Source organism: Sebastes fasciatus, chromosome 18 (genome assembly GCF_043250625.1).
Source record: "Sebastes fasciatus isolate fSebFas1 chromosome 18, fSebFas1.pri, whole genome shotgun sequence".
Classification (NCBI taxonomy): Eukaryota; Metazoa; Chordata; class Actinopteri; order Perciformes; family Sebastidae; genus Sebastes; species Sebastes fasciatus.
The window spans coordinates 21,906,213-21,934,167 of NC_133812.1; the positions used below are offsets into that span (position 1 = coordinate 21,906,213).

Sequence of the window (27,955 nt, forward strand, 5' to 3'; positions counted from 1 at the left end):
CGTAGACAGACCACACACACAAACACACTGACCAACACACACACACACACACACACACACACACACACACATACATGTGCACTGTGAGGGAAACTCCACATGTCGTCACTAGTTTCTAAAACATCTGGGATGCCTGAACGACAAGCCTGGAGTTCTACTTCCCACAACTGAACTGTGAATCAGTACTTCACACAAACTGTGAACAGGTTTTGAGTATGTGGTGAGTTCAAAAAGTGACAACATGAAGTATACTCAAACTAGACAGAACCCATACTAAATATTACACTATATACTATATATATATACACTATGATGAACCCAAGGAAAATGAGGAGCTGCTCACATAGCATATAATTGTGAAAATAGGGCTTGAGAAGAGGCTGTGCACTGCTCCTCATCGGAGGTGGAAAACCAAAACTAATAGAAGACACTTCTGATCAGGCACAAATATTCTAAATATGCGCTGCTTTTGCGTTGCTGAGCACCTTGCGTTTATACAGGAGCATCCTGAATGACTCAGGTTGAAAAAAATCCAACTCTGAGCGAAAAAGCGCAGACGTCATTAACGTTTTTTTCTCATTGTGGTGACTTTTGCTGGATACCCGGAGCTTTATGACTTTACCAACAGTGGTTACCATTATCTGAACAGAAAGCAGTAGGAGGCAAATTAGTGCGGTACTTGAGATGTTGGGTAAGTTGTTTTCATTAATTTAAACTGTACTATTAACTATTCGGGTCACGTACAGTTCATGGTTTGTATTAAGGTAATGTTAGAACTCATTTGGTGGTTGCCTAGCGACATATCAAATAAAATGACGCAGCAAACTGCAGAAAACGCTGTCTGATCAGGGCCTAGTAATAATTATTTTACCCTGCAGGTTTCTTTCATTCATATCAACTGTTGAAAATGTTGCCCTAAATGCCTTTGCAGGGATAATTAAAACTGTATTAAATTGAATCGCACTGAACACTATATTGATGTATTAGTAAATATTCCTGCTTGCAACATCAATGACCAAATTTTCCCACAGCAATACTTTGAGTTCCACCTCATCTCACCCACATTCGGTTGTTGATGTTGTTGTGAAGGAAACTTGATAATTTCTGTCAGCATCTGGACCGGATCATCTCATTAAAGACTTGGGCCTGACTCATGTTGCTACGAGATATCGGCCAAAAAACCCTGCTGCCTACTGGATGAAACTGTGTTTGTTGCCTGGCAACATCAGCTGATTGAAACACTCAGGAACACAGGAAGCTTTGGTGCTTTCAGGGATGCTGATGACTCACCGGTGACAGACGAACACTCGGGTCTGAGATAAACTGAAGGGTCAGCTTCATGCAGACAAAGAAAAAACAACAGCATGCCGCTCTTATTACTTCTGTCCGATTATATTTATACTGCGTACCATAAAAGTATTATTTTTCAGTGCGAATAACACATATTTAAATGCTGATATTTACAAAAATGTGTCTTCTTTCTATCTAATCTAATCTAATCTTTTTAAAATGTTTGTTATTAGAGTAAAAAGAGTGCATCCTGTTAAATACTGAATATTCTGTCCACTGAGCTGGAGAACAGGTGAGATTTAAAATGACCTACTAACTTATAAAAAGTGCAGTAATTAGGCCAGTTGACAGAATTTTAACTGGAAGGCTTCCACTCTGCAGCACCTCATTCAAGGCTTCAACTCCTTCTGAGTTGAACATTATGTCTGCTGCCAAAGTTCAACACGCTACCGTGTCGTTTGCTACTTGTTGGGGCCACTGAGCGACTAAATTCGAGCTGGTATAATTAGTTTCAGGTAGGAAACAACATAAAGACAATTAAAGCTACTTGCTATAAACAAAAGTTTACGATTCACACAAACCAACAAACATGCACTCAAAGCAATAATCAGACATACTGTAAGTAGCTGTAATATACACAGTCAACCTATTAGCACCCACAAAGGTTGACTGACACCTTAAATCAAATATGTTTCGTTAAGACTGACAAGTGCAAAATCTGCCAATTGTTCGAACATCTACTTGGACATGACAAAGTTCTAGTACTGAGCTAAAAACACACATCATTTTTCATATTACTTACATATAACTTCACGAGACACTTCTATATTTGCCTCTAAACACACTTAATAAATACTCTTTTTTATGAATTAAATATAATGAGGAGCACAGCAGACTAACATAGCAAGAAACATGCATGATAACTGTGTTTGTGGGATTATTCAAATCAGTTTAAAATGTGTTTTAGAAAAGGTCTTTCCAATGTATTTGTATTAGAGCACAAAGATACTATAAACACTGGATACTGACATTGATATTTGATAGGTGAAATAATGACTAAGAAGAAGCCCTTAAAATGTATTCTTTTGTGTGTACTAAATATGTACATAAACATACTGTATCTTTGGCATTTCCATACCAAAATATTCTTGTTTGTCATTGGCCAACATATGCACAAATACCTTAGCATTTAAAATAAATGGGTTTGAATAACCCACTCGTGAATTTTGAAGCTTTTACTTTTAATAACTTTTACTAAACATCATCACGCCAACTCGTCCGCCTTTACAGTCTTGTGTATACTCCACGCATGCATTCACACTCAAAAATCATCAAAGTGGTGTTAATTTGTGGAGATTATCTTGCTGAACAAAACATGTAAGTGTCATAAACGTGTGTTTTCCACAGAGCTTATTTTCTGCAATAATGGAAATCGAAAAAATCCCATTAGCTTTTTCTCAAGGGAACTAGGGCAATGCTAACTTCCATGTCGGCCTACAACAATACGTCATCCCTGCAGCGCTCTGTTTGCACCACACAGCACAAAATATGCCGATGTCTTGCATGTCTCACATTGTTTGAAACATGTTGAGGTATATTAGAGTTATTGTTGGTTGAAATGGATGAGAAAAAAGACGTTAAATGGATGTGATGTATGGAACTGCTTGGAGTTGTAACAGAAAATTAAAGCGTGCAGAAGAAATAAAGGCAGGAGGGGGCAGAGTGACAGAGAGAGGTTGTAATGTTGTGAGTTACGACTTTGAACTTTGACGAACCCCGTGGCCTGGTCAGTGTTTTCACTCTTAGTGCCGCCCCCTTGACCTCTGACCCCTCACCCCACGACCTCGCCAATGAGCCATTTCTTAAAACCACACCCCCATTTATGAGCGTGACTGACCCTGACCTCGAGATGAACCCGACATTGCTCAACACACAAACACACACAGTACAATTAAGAGTGTAGTTAAGACCCTCTCTCTCTCACAGCGTCAATAGGCAACACACAAGTGACTGCTCTTTCATTAGCATCGATCGCAGCCGTGGGACATGTTAAAGGAACACAATCAGTGGTTTTCCATGACGCTCTCCGGGGGTCTCTTATAATGAAATGAGCCGTCTGATGAATGTTTAAGGACAATACCAACACGTTTGACCCGACTGTAGCATAGAATGATTTGGTGGTTTGGCGTTATTTTCTAATTATTGACACATCAGGAAGACATTTACGTGCCTTTCCAGACATTTTAAACTGGTTATCAAACCAAAGTGAACAGAAAAAAATGTCATTTTGTAATAAAACTGATCAAACAATGTGTGTCCAATGGCTATTCAGGACAAAACCAAGCCTGATGTTAAGACTGCAGCGTAATAAATTGGTGATTTGGTGTTGTTTTCTAGTTATTAACATATTTAGAAACCATTTGCACAGCTTTTTACGGCAAAAGACTTTAAACTTTTAGTTCAAATCTTGTTTTTACTCCCAAAACAAAAACAAGTTAACAGAAAAACCTCCTACAAAATTACCTCTTGTAGTAAAATGGACTAAACAACAAGTGTCAGATGGCTGTTTAAGGACAAAACCAAACCTGATGTTAATACTGCAGCATGATAATTTGGCGTCTTGGTGATGTTTTCCAAATTTTAACACTGCTTTTGATCACTTTTCTGGTGAAAAAATGTTGCTTCAACATCTCTTTTTCACAAACAAAATACGTAAACAGACATAAAATGTTTGCCATTTGACACCAACAAATAATACGAAACGTGATGTTAACCGTGGAGATTAATACTTTAGTGGTTTGGTATTTATAGCAGTAGCACTAAAACCTTTGTCCTTCTTTTTCTGTTATTATTATTTTAAAAAGCTCTAGTGCAGAAATATAGCAAATATAGCAACACTTTCGCCTACTTTTTCCCTCTAATCTTTGCTTTTTTTCTTGCAAATAACTGAATCATTTTACATCGTTGGGACTCTAAAACGAGGAAAACAATCAGTCTTTGTTTGCAGCGGTCATAACTCCTAGGCACACTGTATGCAATCGATGACGAGGGGTCATAAGAAGAGACAAAAATGGTTGGGAACCACATGTCTTACACTGTGTTTTACCCAGCTCTACCATACTACATCCAGAGAAAATTCTAATGAAACAACCACATATTTAGCCCTCACAGATCCTGAGTTATTAGCCGATATATTTGGGCATGTCATTTTGTCAGAGCAACCCTAAAAGTTTGAGAAGGTGTTAGATGGTTTACATATCAAGGATTAATTTGCATGTCTTTGCTGCCAGTGGAAAAAGTGGGAAACACTTGACTTTTTTATCTGAGCTCCCATCTTCCAAACAAACTGAAAGTAAACAAAAATTACCTCTTTCCAGTTTAATCAAACTGTGTTTCAGATGTTTGAATACTGAGATCTTCCATGTGTTCAAGGACTTGGCATGAACCACCAGAAAGCATCTGAATATAACCCCATTTTACTTCAGCTAACATCAAAACAAACTTGCCATGAAATAACTTGTTGGTGACAGAAACAGCTTGCAACACTTACTGTTTAAAAACAACAACCTTAAGCATACATTTCCTCACACACTTGCATTCTCTGCAACTCGTGCACACATGGAAAATAAAAGAAACTGACTTACATGCCGGACATGGCAGCTCTGCAACTGCAACCCTTCCTCCCTGGCTCTCTTTCTCTCTGTCATGTTCTTCGTCTCTCTCTCTCACCTCCTCCTCTACTTCCTCTCTGAGTGTCTCCTCGGCTAAACTCGCCCTGAAGCCTTCTTTACCCTCTCCTATCCTCTCCTATCCTCTGTGCTGATTGGCCACAGCACTGAAGTGTGTGATTTACAGGCTCCTTCACCTAACAGATGTTTAGGTGAACTTCGGCAACACACACACACATGCACAGCGACTGATGGCGTAGAGTTATGTCTGGTAGCCCCGGGTGTTTAAGGGTGATGACGACAAACACACACACGCACACACACACTCTCACAAATCCAGGCTAGCGTTTACGTATGTGTGTGTGTGTGTGTGTGTATAGGGGTGTGTATGTGCACTGAGGTCAAAGGTTAGGTAAGCCTCAGAGTTGACAAGGCAATAGGACGTGTTAGGGTCAGGACCTCACAGCGCCTCACGTGAGACAGTTTAGAGTTACAGAAAGAAAAATAAAGTGAAGCTGACTGAATGTCTTTATACTGGATGTGTGAAATAAAGAGCAACTCTTTTCAGTTACTACTCTGATAGAAAAATTAATTACAGCTGCACTAATTTGCTTTTTTGGCCACTAGAGGGCAGAAGAACCCTAAATCAAGCAAAAACATGACATATAAAAGTCGTTATGGTCACAAAAGTGGTCAAAAAGCAACATTAGCATTAATTTGGAGTTGTATTTATGTCCACCTGAGGAATGTTAATCCGACATCTACGCTCCTTTTAGCTCTGTTTGGAGTTTCATTGTATCCTCATACAACGGTTCGTATGACATCTTACAAAGCTATCCCTTATTTTTCGTGCCTTCTCCAACTAATGTCCAGCAACACGTGTCAATTTCCGCAGGTTACATGCATACAGTCTTTTTAAAATAAACTTTCTTCACAGGAAACAACTTAGTTAGGTTTAAGCAACAAAACAACATGCTAAAGCCTATTTTTTAGGGAAAGATCGTGATTTGGGTTAAATGACTAATGAAGTGGCGTTACTAAAGTACAGAAATTACGTGACAAATAAATCAACATTGACTTCTGGTTTCACATGGGACACAAACAGCGGTCTACTGGGCGAAAGTCTGGTGTCTTTGTCACTCTTTATACGTCCTGGTTCCCGATTACGTGGATTAAATACGCATTGATTTCTTGGGACATACAGTGCATTACTTTTTGTACGTATAGCTAAAATATTTGGCTCTGTAGCTGCTAGATGTTTGACTTTCTTCAGCAGCTGGTCACCATCTTTGTCAAGGTTGAAAGGAGTAACAAAGTTTGCCGTCCTTGTTCGGACTAGGGAGCCTCTGATGCTGCTTTTTCGCCACATAATATTCGCGTTCTGTGTGGAAGTATTCATGACCAAAAACAACAAGAGCTGCAACAATTAGTTGATTAATCAATAAGTCAATCAAAAGAAAAAATTAATCTGCAACTACTTTGACAACCGATTATTCGTTTCAGTCACTCTTCAAGCAAAAATGGCAAACAATTGCTGGTTTTAGCCTCTCAAATGTGAGAATATGCTGCTTTTCTTTGTCATAAAATGACAGTTTCTGAAATATTTGGGGGTTTTTAACTGTTGGTCAGACAAAACAAGCAGTTTGAAGGTGTCACCTACGCTCTGGGAAATAATGAAGAGCATTTTCTGACATTTTATTGACAAAACAAGAGATTAATCAATCCCAAAATTAATCAGTAATGAAAATAATCATTAGTTGCAGCCATAAAACACTCACTAGATGGTGGCTGTAGCGAGCGCCCACAGAAGGTGGAAAAGAAGAGGACTGCTAGTAAACAAGGACACACACAATACCTAGCAGCTTCTTTGTATCAAGAAGAAATACATTTCTTCTTGATACAAAGAAGCTGCTTATGTGTTGCCATGTATGAGCTGTTCTTACTATACTATTTTATTGTATTGTATTTTTTTTTACTTAGTACGCTACAGACCTTCTCCTTGTGTCCTAAATAAAGTCATTATTATTGTTCAATGCATTTTGGTGAGAAAGACTGAATGTAAACTGCTTTTAGGTTGCCTTTAATTTGCTTGTTTGTAATTGTTCTGTTCATCATTGATCAGATCTTATGACAGAAAGTTTCAGAGATTATGTGTCTGATTTACACTGCGGTTCTGCACATCACACCGAGTGGTTAGAGGTGAAAACAAGGTTACAGCTGAGAGCGTGCACGACGTGAGACCTGCTAAATTAAATCAGCACAAAATGAGGTTAAGGCAGTGTACAGCCTCTAATATATACAGTACACTATATCCTCAGTGCTCGGTATTTATTTTCTTGGCTGTAACTTTAGACACGAAGTGAAAAGATGCCAGATTTTTTTTTTTTTAATCCCAAAATTGGAAAAGGCTTTGCAGCGTTTACCAGGTTGTTTCAGTCAGCAGTCAGATGGGATGTTGATGGGGGTGTTAACAGCTGGCTGCAATTCAACTGACAGAGCAAACACACACACACACACAGGCAGAAACCTGGAACTGGTTAACCTCTGTCTCTGTCGCTGACTTCACCTCGTTTTCTCTTTCTGTCCAACACACACACATGTACACACACTTTCTCTCAGTTTGTCTTTCTCTACTTTCACTCTCTCACTTTGTCAATATCTGTCTCTTTCCTCTTCTGTCTTGCACCTTTTTTCTTAAAATGTTCTCTCCTACCTTTTTTTCTTGCCTGTTTTTATTCTTTTCTTTCTCTCTACATCCTTCTCCTTTACTTGCCCTCTCACCCCCCACACCTCTGCTTGACTTTTTATCTTTCTTCCTTACATTCTTTCTTTCTTCCCGCTCTTTTGTAGCATTTTTGCTTTCCTTTTCAATCCTTCTCAATTCATTACGTTTCCTTTGTTTAACTTTCTCAGTTAAATAAGTAAGTCTGTGATGAAACGATGCATTGCTAAAGGTGCTAAATGCGAGATCGGGAGCATTTCTATTGCCTCTGCACAGCTCTCAACATGGCGGAGGCTCACAGCTAATGATGCTAACAAACAACGGCAACAATGCTGACAGTGTTAACCTGAGGAGGAACTGGAGGGTGGGTACTACGCTTCCAAAATGACGCCGTTAGCGTTATCAGCTGTAATCGCCGCATGAGAGCAGTGCAGAGCGGCGTCCGTGAGCTAGCCATTGGGGCACACTCACATGCACTAACATGCGCTAAAAGGCACGCTTGGAGGCCCGGATATGTCAACAAAGCAGATAGAAGCTCAGATTACAACACACACAGAGGGAAAGTGACTTTATTCTCTGCTCAGGTAGACATTACTCCTCTATATCTTTACATAGACAATAGTTGTTTGCTGCTATATTAATCCTCTGAATATCCTACTATTTTCCTTTCTGCTCACTTTTATTTACTATATTGTTAAACGTCCTTCCTTTCTTTGTTTCTTTCTTTTAAATTAATATAAAGTTGTGAGAAAAAAAAAATTTTTTAGTTACATGCTATACTCACATCGCAAAACATACATCACTTATGGCTTGAGAGTAGGTGATAAGTCAGTATGTGAGAAGACAGTGTTGACAGGAAGTCACACGTGCTCTACCTCTCTCTACCTCTCCAGCTGTCACATGCAACAATCTGAAGACAAGCAGCTCTCAGTTTGACCAGCTACAGTTTGGTTGTGTTTACATACGGTTCACTTATTATGCCTGAAAGATTTGTGTTTTTTAAAACCATCATCTTCATTTCAGTCGTCATAACTCATGAAGAGCTGTTGTTGAAGGTACATCAAAGATAAAGTAAAAATGTATACTTTCTAAATATATTCAAGGCTCAGGGTATAAAAGTCCTGACACTTTCATGATAACAAAACTGCATTTTTGCTCTTAATTATATTTGTGTCCATCAAACACGGACTGTAACAGAACAAGTTCAAACAAGAGAAAGAGGAAACTGCAGCCACTCGTTCTCTTTCCTCTCACACACTCTTGCTTTACTTCACACACTCCTACGTCCCTGTGTGTTTCAGCCAGCGCCGTCTGTCAATCAACCTGAGTGACTTTCTCTCTACCCCTCATGACCACACACACATCCTGTCTCTCTCCGTCATTCGGTCTTTCACTTTTACGTTCTCCTCATACACACTTTCTTTCGTCTACAGACATTTACTCACACACACTACCTCTCTAGGTTACAACATAGCAGCACAGAGTTTTCTCTAGTGCAAGATATCTACATTTTATGTGTGCATGTATGTGATAAAAACTGCTTTTACTCTTCTTATGATAACAGAGTAGTATAACTATTAATAAGTGATTGTTTTTGTAGCTGTAAGCACAACACTGACATATTTATCACCTTTAAGTTGTAATGGTGAACGTATTTCAACATATCGTTATACAACAGTTCGTATGATATCTTACAAAAAGCTATTCCTCATTTTTCGTGCGTTTTCCTACTAATATCCACCAACATGAGACGCATGTGTAAAAATTTCCGCTCCAGTCTTAGTTAGATTTAGGAAAAGATCGTTGATTTGGGTTAAAACAACTCTGAAAGTGGCATAACTTAAATACAGAACTTACATGACAAATAAATCAACGTTGACTTCTGGTTTCACACGGGACATGAACACTGGTCTCCTGGGCAAAAGTCCGGTATTTTTTTACCCAAAAATCCACCCCGACCTCCTCCCTACGAGTTTGTCGCTCTTCATACTTCATGATTACATGGATTACATACAATTGATATTGTGGGATATGTACTTTTCGTAGGTTTAGCTACGAATGGTGTATGAGAACAGCCTGCCCATTTAGACATTCAGCACAAATGGAGCAACATTTTCATTCATTTGGAGTCGTGTTTCTGTTCACCTAATAAATATAAGTCCAAAATTCACTCTCTTTTAGCTCTGTTTTTGGTCTCCACCAACTCCTGAGGGAAATACCTGTCTCTTTAGCTGCTTAATGCTCCACTATGTTCACCGATTAGTCGCTAACTTTGCCACTGCCTGCTGTTTGGTGCTAGGCAGGTAGTGAACAGTGGGTTTTAACAGGTTCACCCTGTTGCCACCAAAAACTATGATGACGACAGCGTTGAGAGTATTTAAAATAGGGCTGTCATCAACCAAAGAAATTCTTTGTTCTTTTTCGACTAACACTCATAAGATTTTGTTGAGGTGTAGAATATTAAAACTCGAAATAACTCAAATTTATTGAGGTTTTTGTTTTCTAAAACTATTTTTTAAGATATATAGTCTAATCAGAGTCACACAAATAACTGTGCTGTAGCTACGGCCTTCTGACAGGGCTGTGGGGGATAAAAAAGTTGGGAATATAGCAATGTTGTTGTTTTATAGCAATGTTAAAGTGGTGAAATGTGCCACTGGCGCACTCAGGGGCAATGGATGTCAAAATCAAGTTGAATTCTTTTAAAAAAGACAAATAGTGCATGACAGTCACTGAAAGGCAAAGCACCACTTTCACTTTCAATGTCACTTCACTGTGTCGAGTAAATGTCACTACAAAAAGCCAAAGAAATTAAAAGAACACACACTCCTCTTTCACCAGTGAAGACAACTGTGTGTCTGTATGAAAGGGGAAGTCCCCAAGTGTAAACAAATAAATTCAAAGGGCAGCAAGACTGCAAAACAAATGTGTGTGATGAAGGCTGAAAAAATGTCAAACAAAATGTGCAGTTAGACCAAAGATGATGACAAAAAAAAACATTCAGATGTCCGTGGTTTGTTCTTTTGGTAAAGTATTTACGGTTTGACTCAAACAGTCGAATGTCCTTTGTTATATACGCTGAAGATGTGTTCCAACAAATATACAGGCAATGGCTAACATCGGCTAAAAGAGCCCAAACCGGAAGAAACTTATAACTAGTCTTGAATTCTTTTAAGGACAATAAAGTGCTCTAAAACGAAGCTCTGTCATATCGAATGTTCAGTTACATGTAATGACCTATTTATTGTTTGATAATAGGCCTTTTTCACAGCAGACATTTTGACTTGTCATACTGGGGAAAAGCACAAATGGACATTAACGATGTGTCCGCTCTATTCCAGTACGACATACTAGTGAGACAGGGTACCAGTATGCACAATACAATGACCCTGTAACCACAACAGCCAAATGGAATTCAGCCACCATTAATTTTATTATTTACACCTGTGCTTTTCCTACTGTGACTTGTCAAAATGTCTTCTGTGAAATAAACCTATGAAATATAACATTTCACTGTGCAAGGTTTCTGCAGGCTTCACCTAGTTAAATTTAACACTTTTAAGACAATATGGCCAAGAAGTATTTATTATAATATCACTTTTTTTTTGTTTTTTGAATAGATTATATGTGAATGTAGAATATGTACAGCTTTAATGTCTGGAATCTAAGCTCCCGATAGGAAAACACCCAGTTCAGCCCAGCCAGGGGTTGGGGAGAGACGGTGCTAAGTAACCCCCCCTAAGGGAAGGTAGACTCAGAGCCTACAGGTAGATGCTGGAGCTTTTGAAATGCTACATGAACAGCAGCACCAGCGGTGGCAGCAGATGACAACACAGCTTTAAAGTGAGCAGTGTGGCAGCCGGTATGCAGCAAATGGAGTGATTAAATGTCTGATGTTGCAGTGAGAGGAGCGCGTCGTGAGCGTAGCCGCGACTCCAACTGAACTAGCTTGCAGGCTTCATTACAAATAATCTTCAGTAGTTAATCTTTATGACTGCCCTCTCATTTTATTGGCGTAAAATGAACATTTAACAAAAAAAAAACAGCATACTGTATATCGACTTCCCTAACACATGAAATTGAATTGCTAATCATGATAACATTTTTTAGAGATATCGTCCAACATTAAGCACTTCTGTTGTGAAGGTTGATTTCCCCTTTACTTCACTACTCAGTACTACATAAAGCAAAAAAAAACAGCTTCTACTATATTTTTGGTTGCTTTACAATACAAAGCACCCATTTACAGATCCCATTCTAAAGCTAAATATGTCAGTCAATTCAACTTTTACAGTGTAGGACAAAGATATTCCAAAATTAAAATGTAATCAGGAGTGTTTACGTGGATACGTTATGATGTTTCCAAACCGTTATATAAAAAGTTTCTATCATCCTTTTCAATCCACCTCAGTTTAATCTGATTGAGGTGTTAATTTGAGGCGTTTTATTCTGATTGGGCTTCAAAGAAATAAAAGACTCCATTGTACTGTAACTATATATTCACACAGACCGAGACCTGTTTCTCTCCCACCTCCATCTTCCAGCGGCTGAGCCATTCTTCCTTCTGTCTCCTGCTGATGTAGTACGGGTCTCCAGCCTGGAAAGTCACTCTGGGGACTGGCCTCCTCCGCAGCCTGCCAGTCTCACCCTGCACACACATTCACACACACAAAAAGCATGTTATATACTTTCTCTTAAATCTGATTGTAATATGAGAGATGGGTTTTATTTTCTTCATTTTTGAGTTTAAAAAGAAGTAGGATGGCAACCGGTTTTCTCACCTCTCTGGGGGAGTCGCAGTTTCTGTCTTCTGGCTCGTCTGCAGGAGAAGAAAAGTTACAGGAAATGGCCCATTTGTACAGATTTAACAAGAGGTTTAATGAGGAGGTAAAGTCATGGTTTTCATCACTTTGCCCCGGCATCCATATTTAAAGTCGAAATGCCCTCAAACACGGCAATCTGGAAGTTATTTGAATATTAAAATTTCAGGTTAACTGACAACAAGTCTTCTTGAAGACAATTTTTTTTTTTTATAAATTAGACATTCACATCCTTAAAGCATATAAAATGTCAGTAAGTTAGCTGTTGTGTAAGACTTCTTTAGATTAAAATTTGACATTTTAATCACTGTATATATATATATATGGGCAAAGTCATATTATATTTAGAATTATATGACTTTGTATTAAATCTATACCCTTATTCTTCTCGCTTTGCTCTAGTTTCCGACGCCCGCGCCTCTTGCGAGGGGAGGGGGAGGGCTCCGGCTCCTCAGGCGGGGTTGGGGGGGCGTTTGCACAGGGGTCAGAGGTCGCCATCTCCTGGGAAACAGACGGAGCACAGTCTAGGTCTGAGAAAACTGCTGCTGGCCCTCGTCTGGACTCATCAAAGGACTCCACAGACATAATAACCATACACACACACAGGTCTTATACACACACATAAAACTTGTGCATACACACACAATCAAAGTGCTACTGCAATACAAGCACATACCTATTAGTCTGCCCTTGTTAGTACAATGCAGAGCAGGTACGTCCAGCAGAGTGTGTCTGCATTGGATCAGTATAATAAACACCCCCACCTCCCACACACACACACACACTAATGAGATGAGATGTGGAGCGCTATTGATGTCGTTAACAGTGCTAATGATTAATGAAAACGTGGGAGAAACTCTTTGTGCTAAATTATGCTAAAATTACATTAAATGTAAAATTGCTTGTATGGTTTTAAAAGTCCGTACTTTTCAAACAGAAGTTTTGTAATGACACTGCAAAATATTGAGATAACAGTGCGCGGTTTGTTTAACTATGCACTCCAACTATCTTCTGTCTCTAATTCAATGGTTTCTCCATTAGCTCACCAGCATTAATGACGCTAAACTGTGATCATGTGTCCGCTCTGAAAGGCCAGCAGGATTTTTATGTGTGTGCGTCTGACAGGCCAACACGTTTTTATAGATGGGTAGTTAGAAAGTGGAGAGCGGGGGTGAATGTCAAGCTCAAAGGCTGCGCTAACGCTAGCTAGCGCTAACAAGCCCACAAAGGCTGTAATGAGCAGGTGAGAAGGCCTGTTAAAAGGCAGAGAACACAAAAGGGCCTCGGGACAAACTTAACTACACCAGCACACACTTTTAACACTTAAACAGGAACACGGTTTTGATACATAGGTGGATTTTTTAGAGCCAAAAACATCCCAACTACAGACAAAAATGTATATTTTGCTTTAATGTGTGCTTGCCCTTTTGCAAAAAATAATAGCTAAGTGCATGTATAAGGCCATTTATTTGCCACTGCATCAACCCAGTTCTTAAAGTTAATGCAAGCTCAAGCTCTAAAAGGCAGCTGTGCTCTTTTAATGCCTCCAGTCAGCTGCATATATTTCATTTTTGTGTTTTTAACGAACAACACTGCACTTTATTACAGAGCTGGCAGCTGATAATGCTTTAATAATCCCCAAATGCTTTACCTAAAAACAAAATGACTACTAAGTCTCTATTAACTCTCATTAAAAGTGTGTTTTAACTGTGTAAACATGCATAAATGTTCATATTAACAGCAGCACGTTCACTTAAAGTTGGGACAAAACATAGAGAAATGAACTGCTGAAACAAAAGTGAAGTTGACTGGAAAGTTAAAAACATCTACTCATAGCATTTCATACAATACATTGCAGGAAACATGAAATACACAGCACATTCAAACTAAATAACTCAAAGCAGTCAACTAAATTCAACCACTTAAGTCAAGTCGTTGAAATCAGTGTAAAACTTGCTATGTAAAAAATCAACCAGCAGCTTTGAAAAATAGAAATTTTGGACGCCTAATCGCTGCAATAAATTAGCTCACATGGATTTTAAAACTGTGCGCGCAAAACAATCAAAAATAATGACATGAATTAACCAAGATGACAGTTTCATTAACATTAAATTAAAATGAGTGCACCAGTGTCTTTGATGTGAACACATGGCCTTAACATTTATTGATTTAAACCCACATTAAAGCTGCATTAAGCAATGTTTTACCATTACAGTATGAGGCAAAAAGACTCCTACAGCTAACTTTTAAGCAAACAACTGACTACTTACACATTCAGCAGAAACAGAGGAACCTGGACTTGCAGTCATCTTTTTGGCCACATGTCGAATGTAAATTCAATTCAGCTCCTGAGAAAAATGTCTTTGGATTGCTATATGTTCGACGTTTCTTCAGCCACTTCGCCTCTCCGCCATTTTGCGCCAAAACGAAAAGTGTACGACCGGCTTGTGTGAGCCAGTTGTACACTTCCTTTTGTGAGAGCACGTGCATTTGTTGGGTTTCGTTTGGGCCGGTGAACCAAAACTATGATCTGGATGCGGTTGCAGACTACAGTGTTGATTCACATTACAGAGAGTCATTTAAATCCAGTGTGACTATAAAAGACATTGCTTAATGCAGCTTCAAATGAGAGATTTTAGACACATCAAACTGTGATATTTTCAGGCACAGACTACATTTTTAGTAGTCATAATTAAAGAGGTAAAATCACACACAAACAGACAGCACCTCCTGCATGTACACTGGTGGTTTATGTTGTCTGTCACCTTTTCAAACAACTCCTGCACTTCCTCTCATCTCAGCATCTATAACCTTGATCTTGAATGACACAATGTGGAAAGTACCCGACTCTACTGACTCTAACATGCACTGTGTGCACAATATAGAGAATCAACCAAGGGCAGTTTTTAGGTTGGATGAAACTTAGATGAAGCCCAAGGGGAGACTGAAGAGGGAACAGGATGTAGCAAACAATAAAACAATAGTGCACCAAAAATAATAAAATAAGCAGTCCCACTGACCTATTACAGCAAATAAATGCATGATAGGCCAAAATGTTTTATCGCTGTTTCTAAAGTGTGATAGATGGAGATAACACTTGTTTTTTATCAGTTAGGATTAGTAGTTAACATCACAGTAGCCGTTTTGCCTGAACAAGTGTCAGCTTGAACCGCGCCCATCAATCAGACTAAAACAAAACAGCCTCTAGAGGAACAGCAATGTTAACTTCTGCCACATTTTACACTGGACTCTTCATCTCCAAGCTCAAGTCTTCTTATCTGTTTTTAACTATATTGACTTCAGTTTTGCTAGCTAACACGTGTTATTACTGGGGATAGCTGCTGTGGCTATGTTGGCCAAAGTAGCTATCCCTAGTTGCTGGATTAACAGGGTTTTCAAGCTATCTATTAAAATAATAACATTATTTCTCAAAAGCGAATAAAGATAAAGCCGGACACCTTACCTAACGGTGGTGAAAACAAACGTTCCTTAAGCGTTTACTTACAGATTGCTCTCTCTAACAATCAGATTTACCCTTTCCTTGTGGAGTCTGCAGAAGTATGATTATATTCAAAGAGTGAAAAAGGGAAGTGAGACAGATGTTGCAAATTTATGCACTTAACTCATCTCGACTCAGCAGTTGCCAGTTTATTAAGTACACGTAGCTAAAAATGATGCAGTCTAATGCAACAGTCCTGCAGTAAATCCTCCATGAAGGTTATAATGCTCAGTTTTTGTTTAAACTGTTTTATAGTATTGTTGATTCAACTGTATGGTCATTTTGGAGGTTGCACTTTGTGGTGTTGTTAAATTGTACTGACAGCTGTTTCTGTTAGGGCTGCAACTAACGATTCCTTTTATTATTGATTATTTTCTTGATTAATGGTTTTGTATATAAAATGTAAGAAAACAGTGAAAAGAGCCCTGTATGATTTCACACAGCCAAAGCTAACTGTGTAAAAAACACAACAAAAGAAAGAAGAAAACATGTTTTTTATCACCATATACATTATTTTAGAAATGCTGTTTGAGTCTCTATGTAGCTAAATATTAACTGAAATTAAAAAAAACACATGTAATAAATAGTACAAGCAGGAAATGTTTGATTTATGCATCAATTGAAAACAATCTCAATCACTCTAATTAGTCAGCTTTTACAGACAACATACTTCTCTTACAAACAGCACCGCCTGAGTGCCTTAAATGAAAGCACTAATTAAATGTCCAATTAGGACCTGGGAGCTGCAATAAACATTAAAAGATGTTGATCTCTGCTGACACACTCAAACACTCAATTTAGAAAAGCCAGCTTATGACAGAGAAAGGACTACAAACACATAAGATCAAATCTTATTTAACTACTTTTATAGTAGATTAATCAGTTAAATGACTGTAAAAACACGGATTACGGTGATGATTTAGTTAATGTTTTTACATTCTTCGCAGTAATCCGACTTCCGACTTCCACAACAACCTGAGTTTATATGATTTATTAGAAAATGAGTTTAATCTGTGTGGTTTGTAACACAGTAGAAGACATTTAAGCTAGTTAATACAGAACTTTCACACAACTTGCAGCGTTAGTTGTAAAATAAAAGCGCTTTTGACCCAAGAAAGTTCATTTTTTATGTACCAGCCACAAGTCATGACACATTTTGTCAAACACAATCACAATTTCCAGCATGTCTCTGTGACCTTTGTGGTTTGGGCGCAAAACGGAAAACACCAAAAGAAACCAGGCTAAATCTGCCACAATCAAATCGAAAGCTCCGGTTATCAAGTCATGCATAAGATCTTCAGTTTCACATGACAGTTCCAGTAATTATACTTTAGCTTCACTCTGGATAAAATCTAGTTATTAGGGTGTATCCATTATTTATACTGACTGTGGCTGTGAGGGGATTTTCATGTAAAAGCATTACATAAAAGTTGGGAAAGTTGCCAATATATCTCTTTAGTCCTACTGTACTTCAAACTACTCTGAAATGTTTAAGCAAAAGCCACAAGTCCAACACACACACACACATTCATAAAAACCCCACCAGCTGCTTCACACATGGTTCCGGTGGTGAAAAAAAAAGAGAGAAACGGGGGAGAAAGGAAAGAAGAAAGAGGAAGTGACCGACACCTAACTTATACTCTAGTGAGTGAGCAAAAAAAAAAAAAAAAAACAGCTGCCAGAAAAAATAAGAAGCAAAAAGCGTGAAAGGAAAAGGGATGGAAGCTTGAAATAGTTAAGGACCATGAAGCTAATCCACTTATCCATGAAAGTATCACCATTACTGTAGTAATATATGTGTACAGATATATGTAAATGTGTGTGATTACCAGTGATGGTGTTGAACCAGTGAGTGAAGCAGAGAAAGTGAGGTTCCCTCCCCCTCTGCTCTCTATAGTCAGTGTCACTGACAGCTCCACCCTGAGCTCCACACAATGGCTCTATTCCTGGATACACTCCACCGTGTGTGTGTGTTTGTGTGTGTTAATGGGTAACATACTGTTCACTGGGCAAGGAGGCTCCTGTTATATATTTCACAACTACTACATATTATAATACTGCCATACTATAAATGTCAACGACTACATGCACAAAATAGTCGGCCCTTATTCCTCAATATTCCTACTAAGCTGTTTACATGGCTAATGAAAATTAATATCCCACAAATATTCACGTTTACATGCAGCCGTGCATACTCTGATTATTAATGTAACCGGTGGCGGACCTGTTTGACCGTGCAAACACATCCTCCCTCTTTCATTCCTTCAACCACCTACTTGAAAAGGTCGGCGTTGCGATATCTGATCATATCCAAAAATCTGTTGATATACAAGTCTTTCGTAATGGTTTAAAGTAGGTGTGTTTCTCCTTCTTTTCTTTTTGGGCATGCATTTGGGCAACGCACAGAGCTGAATGCAAACAGGCAAGAGGCCGTGTGTCGCAAACTACCGTAAAAACCCCAATTGAGACGCGTATTCTGGATGTGCTGTATACATGTCCAAAGAATGCTCCTAAAACCTGAAAAATACCAACATATCACACATGTATTAATCAGAAAATGCTCCATTTGGAATAAATCTTAATTCATAATATACTGTTTACATGACCCGTATCAGATTAGGATTATTGTCATATTCTGAATAATAATGGAACATGTCAATGTAGTCAGTATTATTATAAGTACTATCATCATCATCATCATCATCATCATCATCATCATCATCATCATCATCATCAGTAAGCATTTCTTTACCTTCTATGACAACTATATCTTTTCTACTACTAAAACTACAGCTGCTACTACTACTACTACTATTATATCAACATTAACAGGGCTACAACTTTTTAGTAATACTACAAGGTCCTACCTATACTAGTATCAATACTACTACTATTATACAACTACTGCTATTACTACTACTGCAACTATAATACCTCTACAATGCTTCTATCAACACTATTACCACTACTATCACTACTGCTACGACTACAACTACTGCTACTACTAATACTTAAATTACTTCTACTATTAAACTGTTACACTACTAGCATTACGACTACTATGACTAAAACTACAACTATTACGTAACTACAACAACTGAAACTACAACTATTATACTACCACTAACATGGCTAAAATGTTTTACTAATACTAGTGCTCCTTCTGTAGTCCTACTACTATTGCTATTAGTACCAATACTACTACTACTATTATACAACTACTGCTACATTTATACCACCACTACGACTAGTACTATTACAATAATACTATTACTGTCACTATTATGCTACTATCAATAATATTATCACTACTCCTGTGACTACAACTGCTGCTTCTACCACTACTACTTGTACTAGTACTATTAAACTTCTACAACAACTACCACAGCTTCAATTACTACTACTATTAGAACTATTACGCTACTACGACTACTGTTCCCACAACAACAACAACAACTACTACTATCACTCAACTACCACTGCTGCTGCTAGTATTACTACTGCTACTACAACTATTATACAATTATTGCTACTAGTACTTCTATTATTATATCATCACTGCAACTACTACCAATACTACTACTACTATTAAAACTTTGCTACTTGCGATTACACTAGTACCAATACTACTGCTACTAAAACAACAATAAATAGTACTAACCACTACGGCTATTTTTTTACCTTATAATACTAATATTACTACTACTGCTGGTGCTGCTATTTCTACTAATACCATTACCGCTACTTTAATAATTCTACTAATACTACAACTTTTACTACTGCTACAAGTATTAATAATACTGTACTACTATGATTGATTTTGCTAGTACTAGTAGAGCAGAACAAACACCATTTATTAACATGCAGACATTTGGTTGCGTGTAACATATGTCTTATCTGCAGCCATGTGTGTGGTACTGTATATTTGCATGTGTGTGTGTGTGTGTGTCTGTGTGTGTGTGTGTGTGTGTGTGTGTGTGTGTGTGTGTGTGTGTGGTTGCATGTGTGTGTGTGTGTGTGTGTGTGTGTGGTTGCATGTGTGTGTGTACGTGTGTGTGACAGGACCCATATTAATCCTGCCTGCCTTGTCAGAGCTCAGACATCAAAGCATGATCAGACCTGCTCTCCTGCACACATGAATGCACGCACATGCAAACACACACACACACACACACACACACACACACACATGGATAACACACACACACACACAGATAGCACACACACAGCCACGGTAGTTCACTCAGTATTCCTTTCTGTCTGGGGTTGTTTGATCAGCTATATTGACTTGCTGATTCGACCACAGAGTTCAGTCAGCACAAAGACAAACACACATACACACACACACACACACACACACACCACACACACACACACACACACACACACACACAGACTGAGCGATAAGAGGATGAATGGAGAGAGAAACATGGAGGAGAGGAGCTGCCAGAGACCTGAAGTCATTAACAGTGAATAAACAGTTAGGTGTAACTATTACAGTAATAATGTAGCTCACTCTCACATTATTACTGCTGGATTAAAGGTGATTGGAAGGTTGCTACTTCAAACCCCCAGAAGCCACACTAACACACAGGAAGTAACACTTCCACCAACATACTCAGTTCCCCACTTTCTCAGCATAAGAGGTCACTGACCAAATTATAAAACAGCAGAACTGGGAACAAACTTTACATACATTTGCTCATAACAATGCATATTTGCAAAGTAGAAAAATCCAGCAAGAGCACCTGTGCAGGTGTGAATGTCACCTTCTGCCCATTACAGACACTCTGTAGTTTTTATACTCTAAAAGATTAGTGACCAGTGATCAATCAAAGCATTGAGCAACTTAAACTGCGTAAGCTACCTTTTTTTCCCATCATGCTGTTATATTGTGTTCATTGAATGAATGTTTTGTTAGATCTAGTTGGGTTTGTTCTGTCTTCTTTATTATTTTTTGTCCATGTAAAAGTCTCCGTGACAAGTATATAGATACAGAACTGATTGACGTGTGTCTGTGCGGTGATCTTGTTTATGTGTAGTTTGTTCTAAAGTAAACAGATCTTGACACAAAATGAGACTTACCTAACTAAAAGCTTGACAACTAAATTTTAAAATCAATCAAACAGGACTTGTAAAACAAAAAAAATTTGTTAAAACCAATTTTTAACTCTTTCTTCTATAGCTCAAGTTGCTAAAGCCATAGAAGTACATTTTTCGGTACATAACAAGTTAATATATTGTAATTTTAGTCGTATATTGTAATTCTTTGTAATTTTAGAATATGTCTGAGGCAAATGTTGATATTCCCAATGGCCTCATCTGTTTCCTCTGTCATTATGCCTTTGCATTTACTGCATTATGTTACCCACTTGCTAGCTTGCTAAATTGTTAGCCTCTGTGGCTTCTAGACACCAACAGTAACGTTATTACTGCCGTTGCTTTGCAGCGGTATTCTCACAACTTGACCACTTGAACAAACTTCCCATGTTGTGAATACGAGCTCCTGAGTTTCATTTGAAGGCACCATCAGACTATCAGAATCATTCCCATCAGTTACAATAATATTGTACTCACCAGAGTAATAGCAAAGATCTCAAAAATAGGTCTGAAGGGGCAACAAACATGGGAGATAAGACAAATCATACAGGTTGAAAGCGAGCCAATAGTTTTGCCAGATTAGCTACCACATTGCTAATAATCCCTCATCGTACAGGAAAACCATGAGGGTGCACAACTATAGCAAGTATGGTAGGTCAAAGTTGAAGCAGGAAGTTCAGCTGTGGTGAAGGTTTAATCTCTGGCAACCTTTGTTTTGTCTTCCAAATAAATTTGGATCAACAGATTGTCTGTCTGATTGTCTGAGTGCTTAGGGATGCACCGATCCGACTTTTTCAGTCCTGATAGCGATACCTGGGCTTTGGTTATCTGCCGATACCGAGTACCGATCTGATACCAGTGTTTAATTAATAAGCTATATGCCTCACTGTGTGGGAGTGACTGGGATCATTCTATTATGTGTAAGACACCATCAGGCTTGACTTAAACATTGCTTTCCTAACTTTGTAAAATAAAATGTACAAATAAATACATAGATATAAATTGACTGAATTGTTATTTATTATTAAAAGAGTGAATCGGACACCAGAAACTTGGTAAAAAAAATCTTCAAAATTAACAGGAATTACAATTCAGTTGTAAACTTTTTTTTATTGCAGCAACAAACCGGTCAAAACCTAAAGAGGAATTAAAATCCCAATTTATAATGTATATAATATATAAACATAGATTTGAATGAAATAAATCGGCCCCATTGTCACTGATACCCAATCCAGCTATTTGAGTCAGTATTGGCCCGATATCGGTGCATCCCTACTGCTTAAGCCTTGTGGTCCCTTCTGACTTATTTTTAACGCTGTTGCCACATTCTGCGAACCTAGCCATTAGTGTGGCGAGAACAATGTTATTATAACTGACAGAATTTATGAGGTTTAGTTCTAATGAATCATAGTTTTGCTCTAAGCAAAGTAGAAACAGCAAGCACATTGGAAATGTGGGGGATGGAGCCAGACTGACAAGTGAAAATTATGAGAAAATTATGAGGAAATGAAGCTAGCATTACATGTTGAGGAAGAGCATTGACTGTTAAGCCCTGCAAAACAGTCAATGTGGAGGGGAATCCCCGTTCTTCGTGGTAAAAAAAAATGTCTCAATGTAACACGTAAAAGCAGAAGAAAAGCAATAAAAGCGTCTGTGAGGAGTCAAGTGCTCTGAACACATTATCTGTCAAACACACTCGAATGTCACACTTAATTAATGCAGTAAGTGTGTCCTCAGATTTATGTGTTATTAGAAAAAAGCTGAGCTGAATGCCACTCAGCAGCTCGCAAGTGTGAATGCATAAATGTGAAGCAAAGTGTTCCTGGAAGCGGTGCATGTTCAACACATCTTTTCAGGCTAGACAGGGGGATCTTTTTTTTATAGGTGAATAGGTAATCAATCACTCTGCAGCAGCGTGGAGTATGAAAGGCCGACGACAGCCTGTAATTACAGTACTCACAGGAAGCAGCTGTTTGCGTTTCCTGCCAGGACGACCCACTCTGCGCTTGGTGCGGGGGCACGCCGGTGTCCCCTCCTCTGGACTGTCATGGTCTGCTCCATCTTCATTCTGGACAATTACAGAGAAGCCACATCAAACACTGAGCCAATCGAACGCCTGGATGAAGTTATAATTGGTGTCAGCAGTGAAGCCGCATTAAAGCAGCGATGACTCAGGGAGATGTGGTTAAGAAACACTCCGGGGCAGTGACTGGAAAACAGGATAAAATGAAGGGTGGCACATAATAACTAGGGTATCGCAGTTTTTATAAAGCCAAATGTCACACTGTTTTATGACCTTTTCACTAAAAGGAATAAAGTTTAATTGAAGACCTTTTTTAAAAACAAACTACTTTAAAAACAAATATCTCAAATCGTAGCTAAGTTCGGATAGAACAAAGCAATTTTCAAGCTATAAATAGGCAAAATATGACAGACAAAACCAGTAAATTACATGTTTGCAGACATGAAATCCAGCTGTGTTTAGTACAGCAAACAGGATACATGTTGCACTACTTCTAGACCTCCTCTGGATTGATCTAAGCACAGATACGCAGCACAAAAACTGCTACAAGATAAAAAACGACATTAAATTTAGATCATTACTTGAGGTCCGGTGGAAACCTTGATAACATGATAGCCTTTTCCTGCACTGCCTTATATTGATCCCTTAAGTGAAGCTAAATGAATTCATCTCAGCAGTTTGTTCCTCTGCTCGGCTCACAGCAGAGACAAAGTGGTATGGTACAGCAGAGTTGTAGAATAGCAGTGACATACAGTGATATAGTATGAAATAAAAATAGCATGCTGCTGCACCTGTGTGTCAACTAGATAGTGATAGTTGGGTCAAAAGCAAAGTAAAAACCAGAAGCATCGCCTCATGAGATCTCTTTCTGTCTTCACCTTTAATTTTTTATATCACATCAAACTACAGAAACCATTTTTATGATGTGCTGTTGGCAGCTCACTGGTTTGCAGGCCTTTTTGCACAAAACATGGAGTAATTGCAGTTTTACTACTGAAAAATTCCCATATTCATAATGGTCAAGATAGAACAGTGTACACAACCCCTTTATAATCTGGGATGACATTTGAAATATTTAGTTAATTTGATTCCAAATAGAGCTAATTTGTTAAATATTTGGAAATGTGTCAATATAGTAAAGAAATAGGAAATCTGACAACGTGTCTCTCCGGTAGTTTATCTAGTATCAATGGACTAGTGGACTCAAGTCATGAACTCGACTTAATCAAAAAAGACTTGCAACTCAGCTTTGACTTTAACAACAGCTCGTGACTTTAGAGTGACTTGATATCCTCCACAAAAGCCTCCAGATTAAACATTACATGAAAAGCGTGCAGCAAATCAGCCCTTCATTTTCCTGACAGCAGCCACTCATGTTAACGTGTGCTGGAAGGAAAAGTTTCAGGTTACGACATCCGGATGTAAAGACTCGGCTGTGGTCAATGAAAACAAAAAGTACTGACGGCAACATGCCAACATCGTTGTAACTGTGTCACAGAAACATACCGAGGCACATCTGACCATTTAGATTTTTAGATGTTAATAAATACATTCTAGGGTTGTCAATCGATTAAAATATTTAATCATGATTAATCGCATGATTGTCCATAGTTAATCGCAAATTAATCACACATTTTATCCGTTAAATATGTACCTTAGAGGGAGATTTGACAAGTTTTTAATACTCTTATCAACATGGGAGTGGACAAATATGCTGCTTTATGCAAACATAGGTATATATTTATTATTGGAAATCAGTGTCATTGTCATTGTTTTGTGTTGTCATTGTCAACACAAAACAATGATAAATATTCTCCAGAAACCCTCACACGTACTGCACTTTGCATAAAAATATGCCGTATGATGTTTTTTGAACATTACAGCATGTATACATGTTCTAGTAGAAACCTAAAATACAAGTATGAACCTGAAAATGAGCATAATTGGTCCTCTTAATTATTTCTGTAAATTTACTATACTAACCGTTACTCTGCTTATATTTGGTAAAGGATACATAATGCCTTGTTTAGGATTTGAAAACATAAGATTTAGGACTTGAACTTGACTTGAGACTTGCAAAACAATGACTCTGCCTTCATGCCATGGTGTGCTCTTGTTTTATTGACGTAATGACAAGTCAAAAGACCCCCGCATACACAAATCACTGTTTGTTTGCCAACACTATCAGTTACAAGGTACCAAAATACCAACTCATTCACAATCAGATTAGACAGTCTTTTTTTCCAGAGCTGTAAATATTCTCTCTCCCACACAGTAGTAATCTCTGGGAACAACCACCCCCCCGTTCCACTCCCCAATAATTCCCTCACTTTCTATTTTTACATCGGCTCTGGGCAAGATTTGAGCCGGAGGTCAGTGTAACATTTTTATTGGACCCAAGAGGACACGTGCAAGAGCTAAATAAAATAAGCAACACCTGCTGCATCTTAAGTTAAGCAGTCAAAACATTCATCGTGTGAGATGCCTGTTACTTTACGAGTATCGTATTTTAGCCAGGAGGCAGGAATTTGCCAGCCACAGTGATTTTAATTATAGGCCTTTTTATTCATATTTGAGCTCTCTTCATGTGATTCGCTGCCTCAGGCAGAAATTAAATAAATGTCACTGTTACAAGAGAGAACCATTACACTCTTGTAGTGCTGAAGTGAACAAGGCGGCTCTATGCTTCTTCGCTAAAACTTTATTATTTAAAACGGACTGTTAGTGCGCTTAGTGCGCAAGCTTGAGATGGTTTATGTGGGAGTGTTTTATAGTTTTAGAAAAGGTGCATGTGTTTTGGAAGTAGTGAGCATACGACTGGATAAATGAGACTCGGATTATACTGCACGAGTTGTGTGAGAGTTTGTAAACGGATGTTTTGATATAGTTTTGCTGTTGTTAAACGCGTCTCTCATTTACTTCAATTCATCAAGACTTTTCTCCACTTTTGATTCTGCGTTCACCGTGGAGTCATGCGAGAAAAACAAAGTTTTCTTCACGGATTAAAGGTAACACAGGGTGAGTAATTGATATAAAAATGGTCATTTTGTGGGTGAAGTATTCCTTTAAAGAACATAAACGAGATTGTAGTATCTCTCACGGCATTTATATCGTCCTACTTCAGACTGTCAGCATTAAAACTGAGAGCAGCTTCCACAAGTTCAACATCAAATACAACTTTCTTGTCTCAATCATTATGTGTGTTATATTGTTTTTAAGATATATTTTTGTGTAGCCTGAACTCTTTTGTTGTGTGTACATGAGAGACTGTCAAGTTTAGTTTAATAATAACTTGGGCTGTCAGTTATCGTTAACGCAAATTCGTTTTAACGCCACTAATTTCTTTAACGCATTAACGCAACTCACAATTTTCAAGTTGGAAAGGTCGTCATATGAAACTAGAAAACCTAATGAATCCATTGGTACCAACCGTGTCATACTAGCTTGTCGCGAAGGAGGTTAAATAACGCTCCAAACTTACGCTAAATTTTGGCGAGGAAAAACTGGCATGGCCATTTTCAAAGGGGTCCCTTGACCTCTGACCTCAACACATGTGAATATAAATGGGTTCTATGGGTACCCACGAGTCTCCCTTTTACAGACATGCCCACTTTATAATAATCACATGTAGTTTGGGTCAAGTCATAGTCAAGTCAGCACACTGACACACTGACAGCTGTTTGTCTTGAGTTTGCCTTGTTATGATTTGAGCATATTTTTTATGCTAAATGCAGTACCTGTGAGGGTTTCTGGATAATATATGTCATTTTTGCGTTGTTAATTGAGTTCCAGTAATAAATATATACATACATTTGCATAAAAAAGCATATTGACCACTCCCATGTTGATAAGAGTATGCAATACTTCACAAATCTCCCTTTACGGTACATTGTGAACAGATAAAAATGTGAGATTAATTTGCAATTAATCACAAGGAACTATGGACAATTACGGGATTAATAGCTACTAAATATTTGAATCGATTGACAGCCCTAATAATAACATCCACTCTATTTCTTGACTCTCTCTGCTATAACCATTATTACGACCTGATCTGTACGCTTCCTCCCTCCTCTCCCTCTCCTCTGGTCGACCCTCTGTTGAGGTGACAGTGGAGTGGTTGCTACGGTGCAGAAAACTGCTTAGCAACCCTCTCCGACGGGGCCGCCGTGCTGACTAAACATTTTGATGTCACTTCCCTGACGATGAGCATAGCAACCAGCTAGAACCGGGTAATGGCCCCGCGCCTCGTCTGCCTGGTGTGCTGTCCATATGGCTGTATCAAGACACACACACATTTCAACAGCACACGTGCACTCATCGTGTACTGGAAGTGGGACGAGTAAAAAAAAAAAAAAAAAGCGTACAATTATGTCAAATATAAACCGGTAGGGCTATAAAACCAAATCCCTTCAAGAAAATATGTCAACACACACACACACACACACACACACACACACACACACACACACACACACACACACACACACACACACACATACACACACACACACACACACACACACACACACACACACACACACAGTGGCCAATCTGTCCATCTTTGGTCTATTTCTGTCTCCCGGCAAGTTATTTTAGGCCACTGCAGTTGCTAAGCAACCAGACTGCAAACCAGGCGGGCAGAGGAGGATCCCATCAGCAGCAGACTGCTTGTCCTCTTTCTTTCTTCCCCATCCCTACAGTACGTCCTCTCTGTCTCTCTCCTGTTCCCTGTGTCTCCCTACTCTTCTGCTTTCTTTCTCTATTTGAATCTATTACTCACCAAATCATCAAGCCAATAAAGCTGTCCACACTTTAATTTCTCTAGATTTA

General features: G+C 38.5%; 1 protein-coding gene across 7 annotated transcripts in view; it reads right to left on the minus strand.

Moving 5' to 3' along the window:
- Window positions 1–27,955, minus strand: part of LOC141755782 (DNA (cytosine-5)-methyltransferase 3A-like) — a 50,973-nt gene that overhangs the window by 18,832 nt on the left and 4,186 nt on the right. For 3 of the 7 annotated variants that reach the window (XM_074614980.1, XM_074614979.1, XM_074614978.1), the window contains 4 exons: window positions 23,060–23,167; window positions 12,878–13,001; window positions 12,462–12,499; window positions 12,212–12,328 (listed from right to left, as the gene is read on the minus strand). In XM_074614980.1, the coding sequence (XP_074471081.1) occupies window positions 12,212–12,328; window positions 12,462–12,499; window positions 12,878–13,001; window positions 23,060–23,167 (387 nt within the window). Of the gene's footprint in view, window positions 1–12,211; window positions 12,329–12,461; window positions 12,500–12,877; window positions 13,002–14,770; window positions 15,582–15,963; window positions 16,079–23,059; window positions 23,168–27,955 lie in introns of those variants that run through there. The other 4 variants (XM_074614984.1, XM_074614983.1, XM_074614982.1 and 1 more) reach the window with 3 other exon arrangements.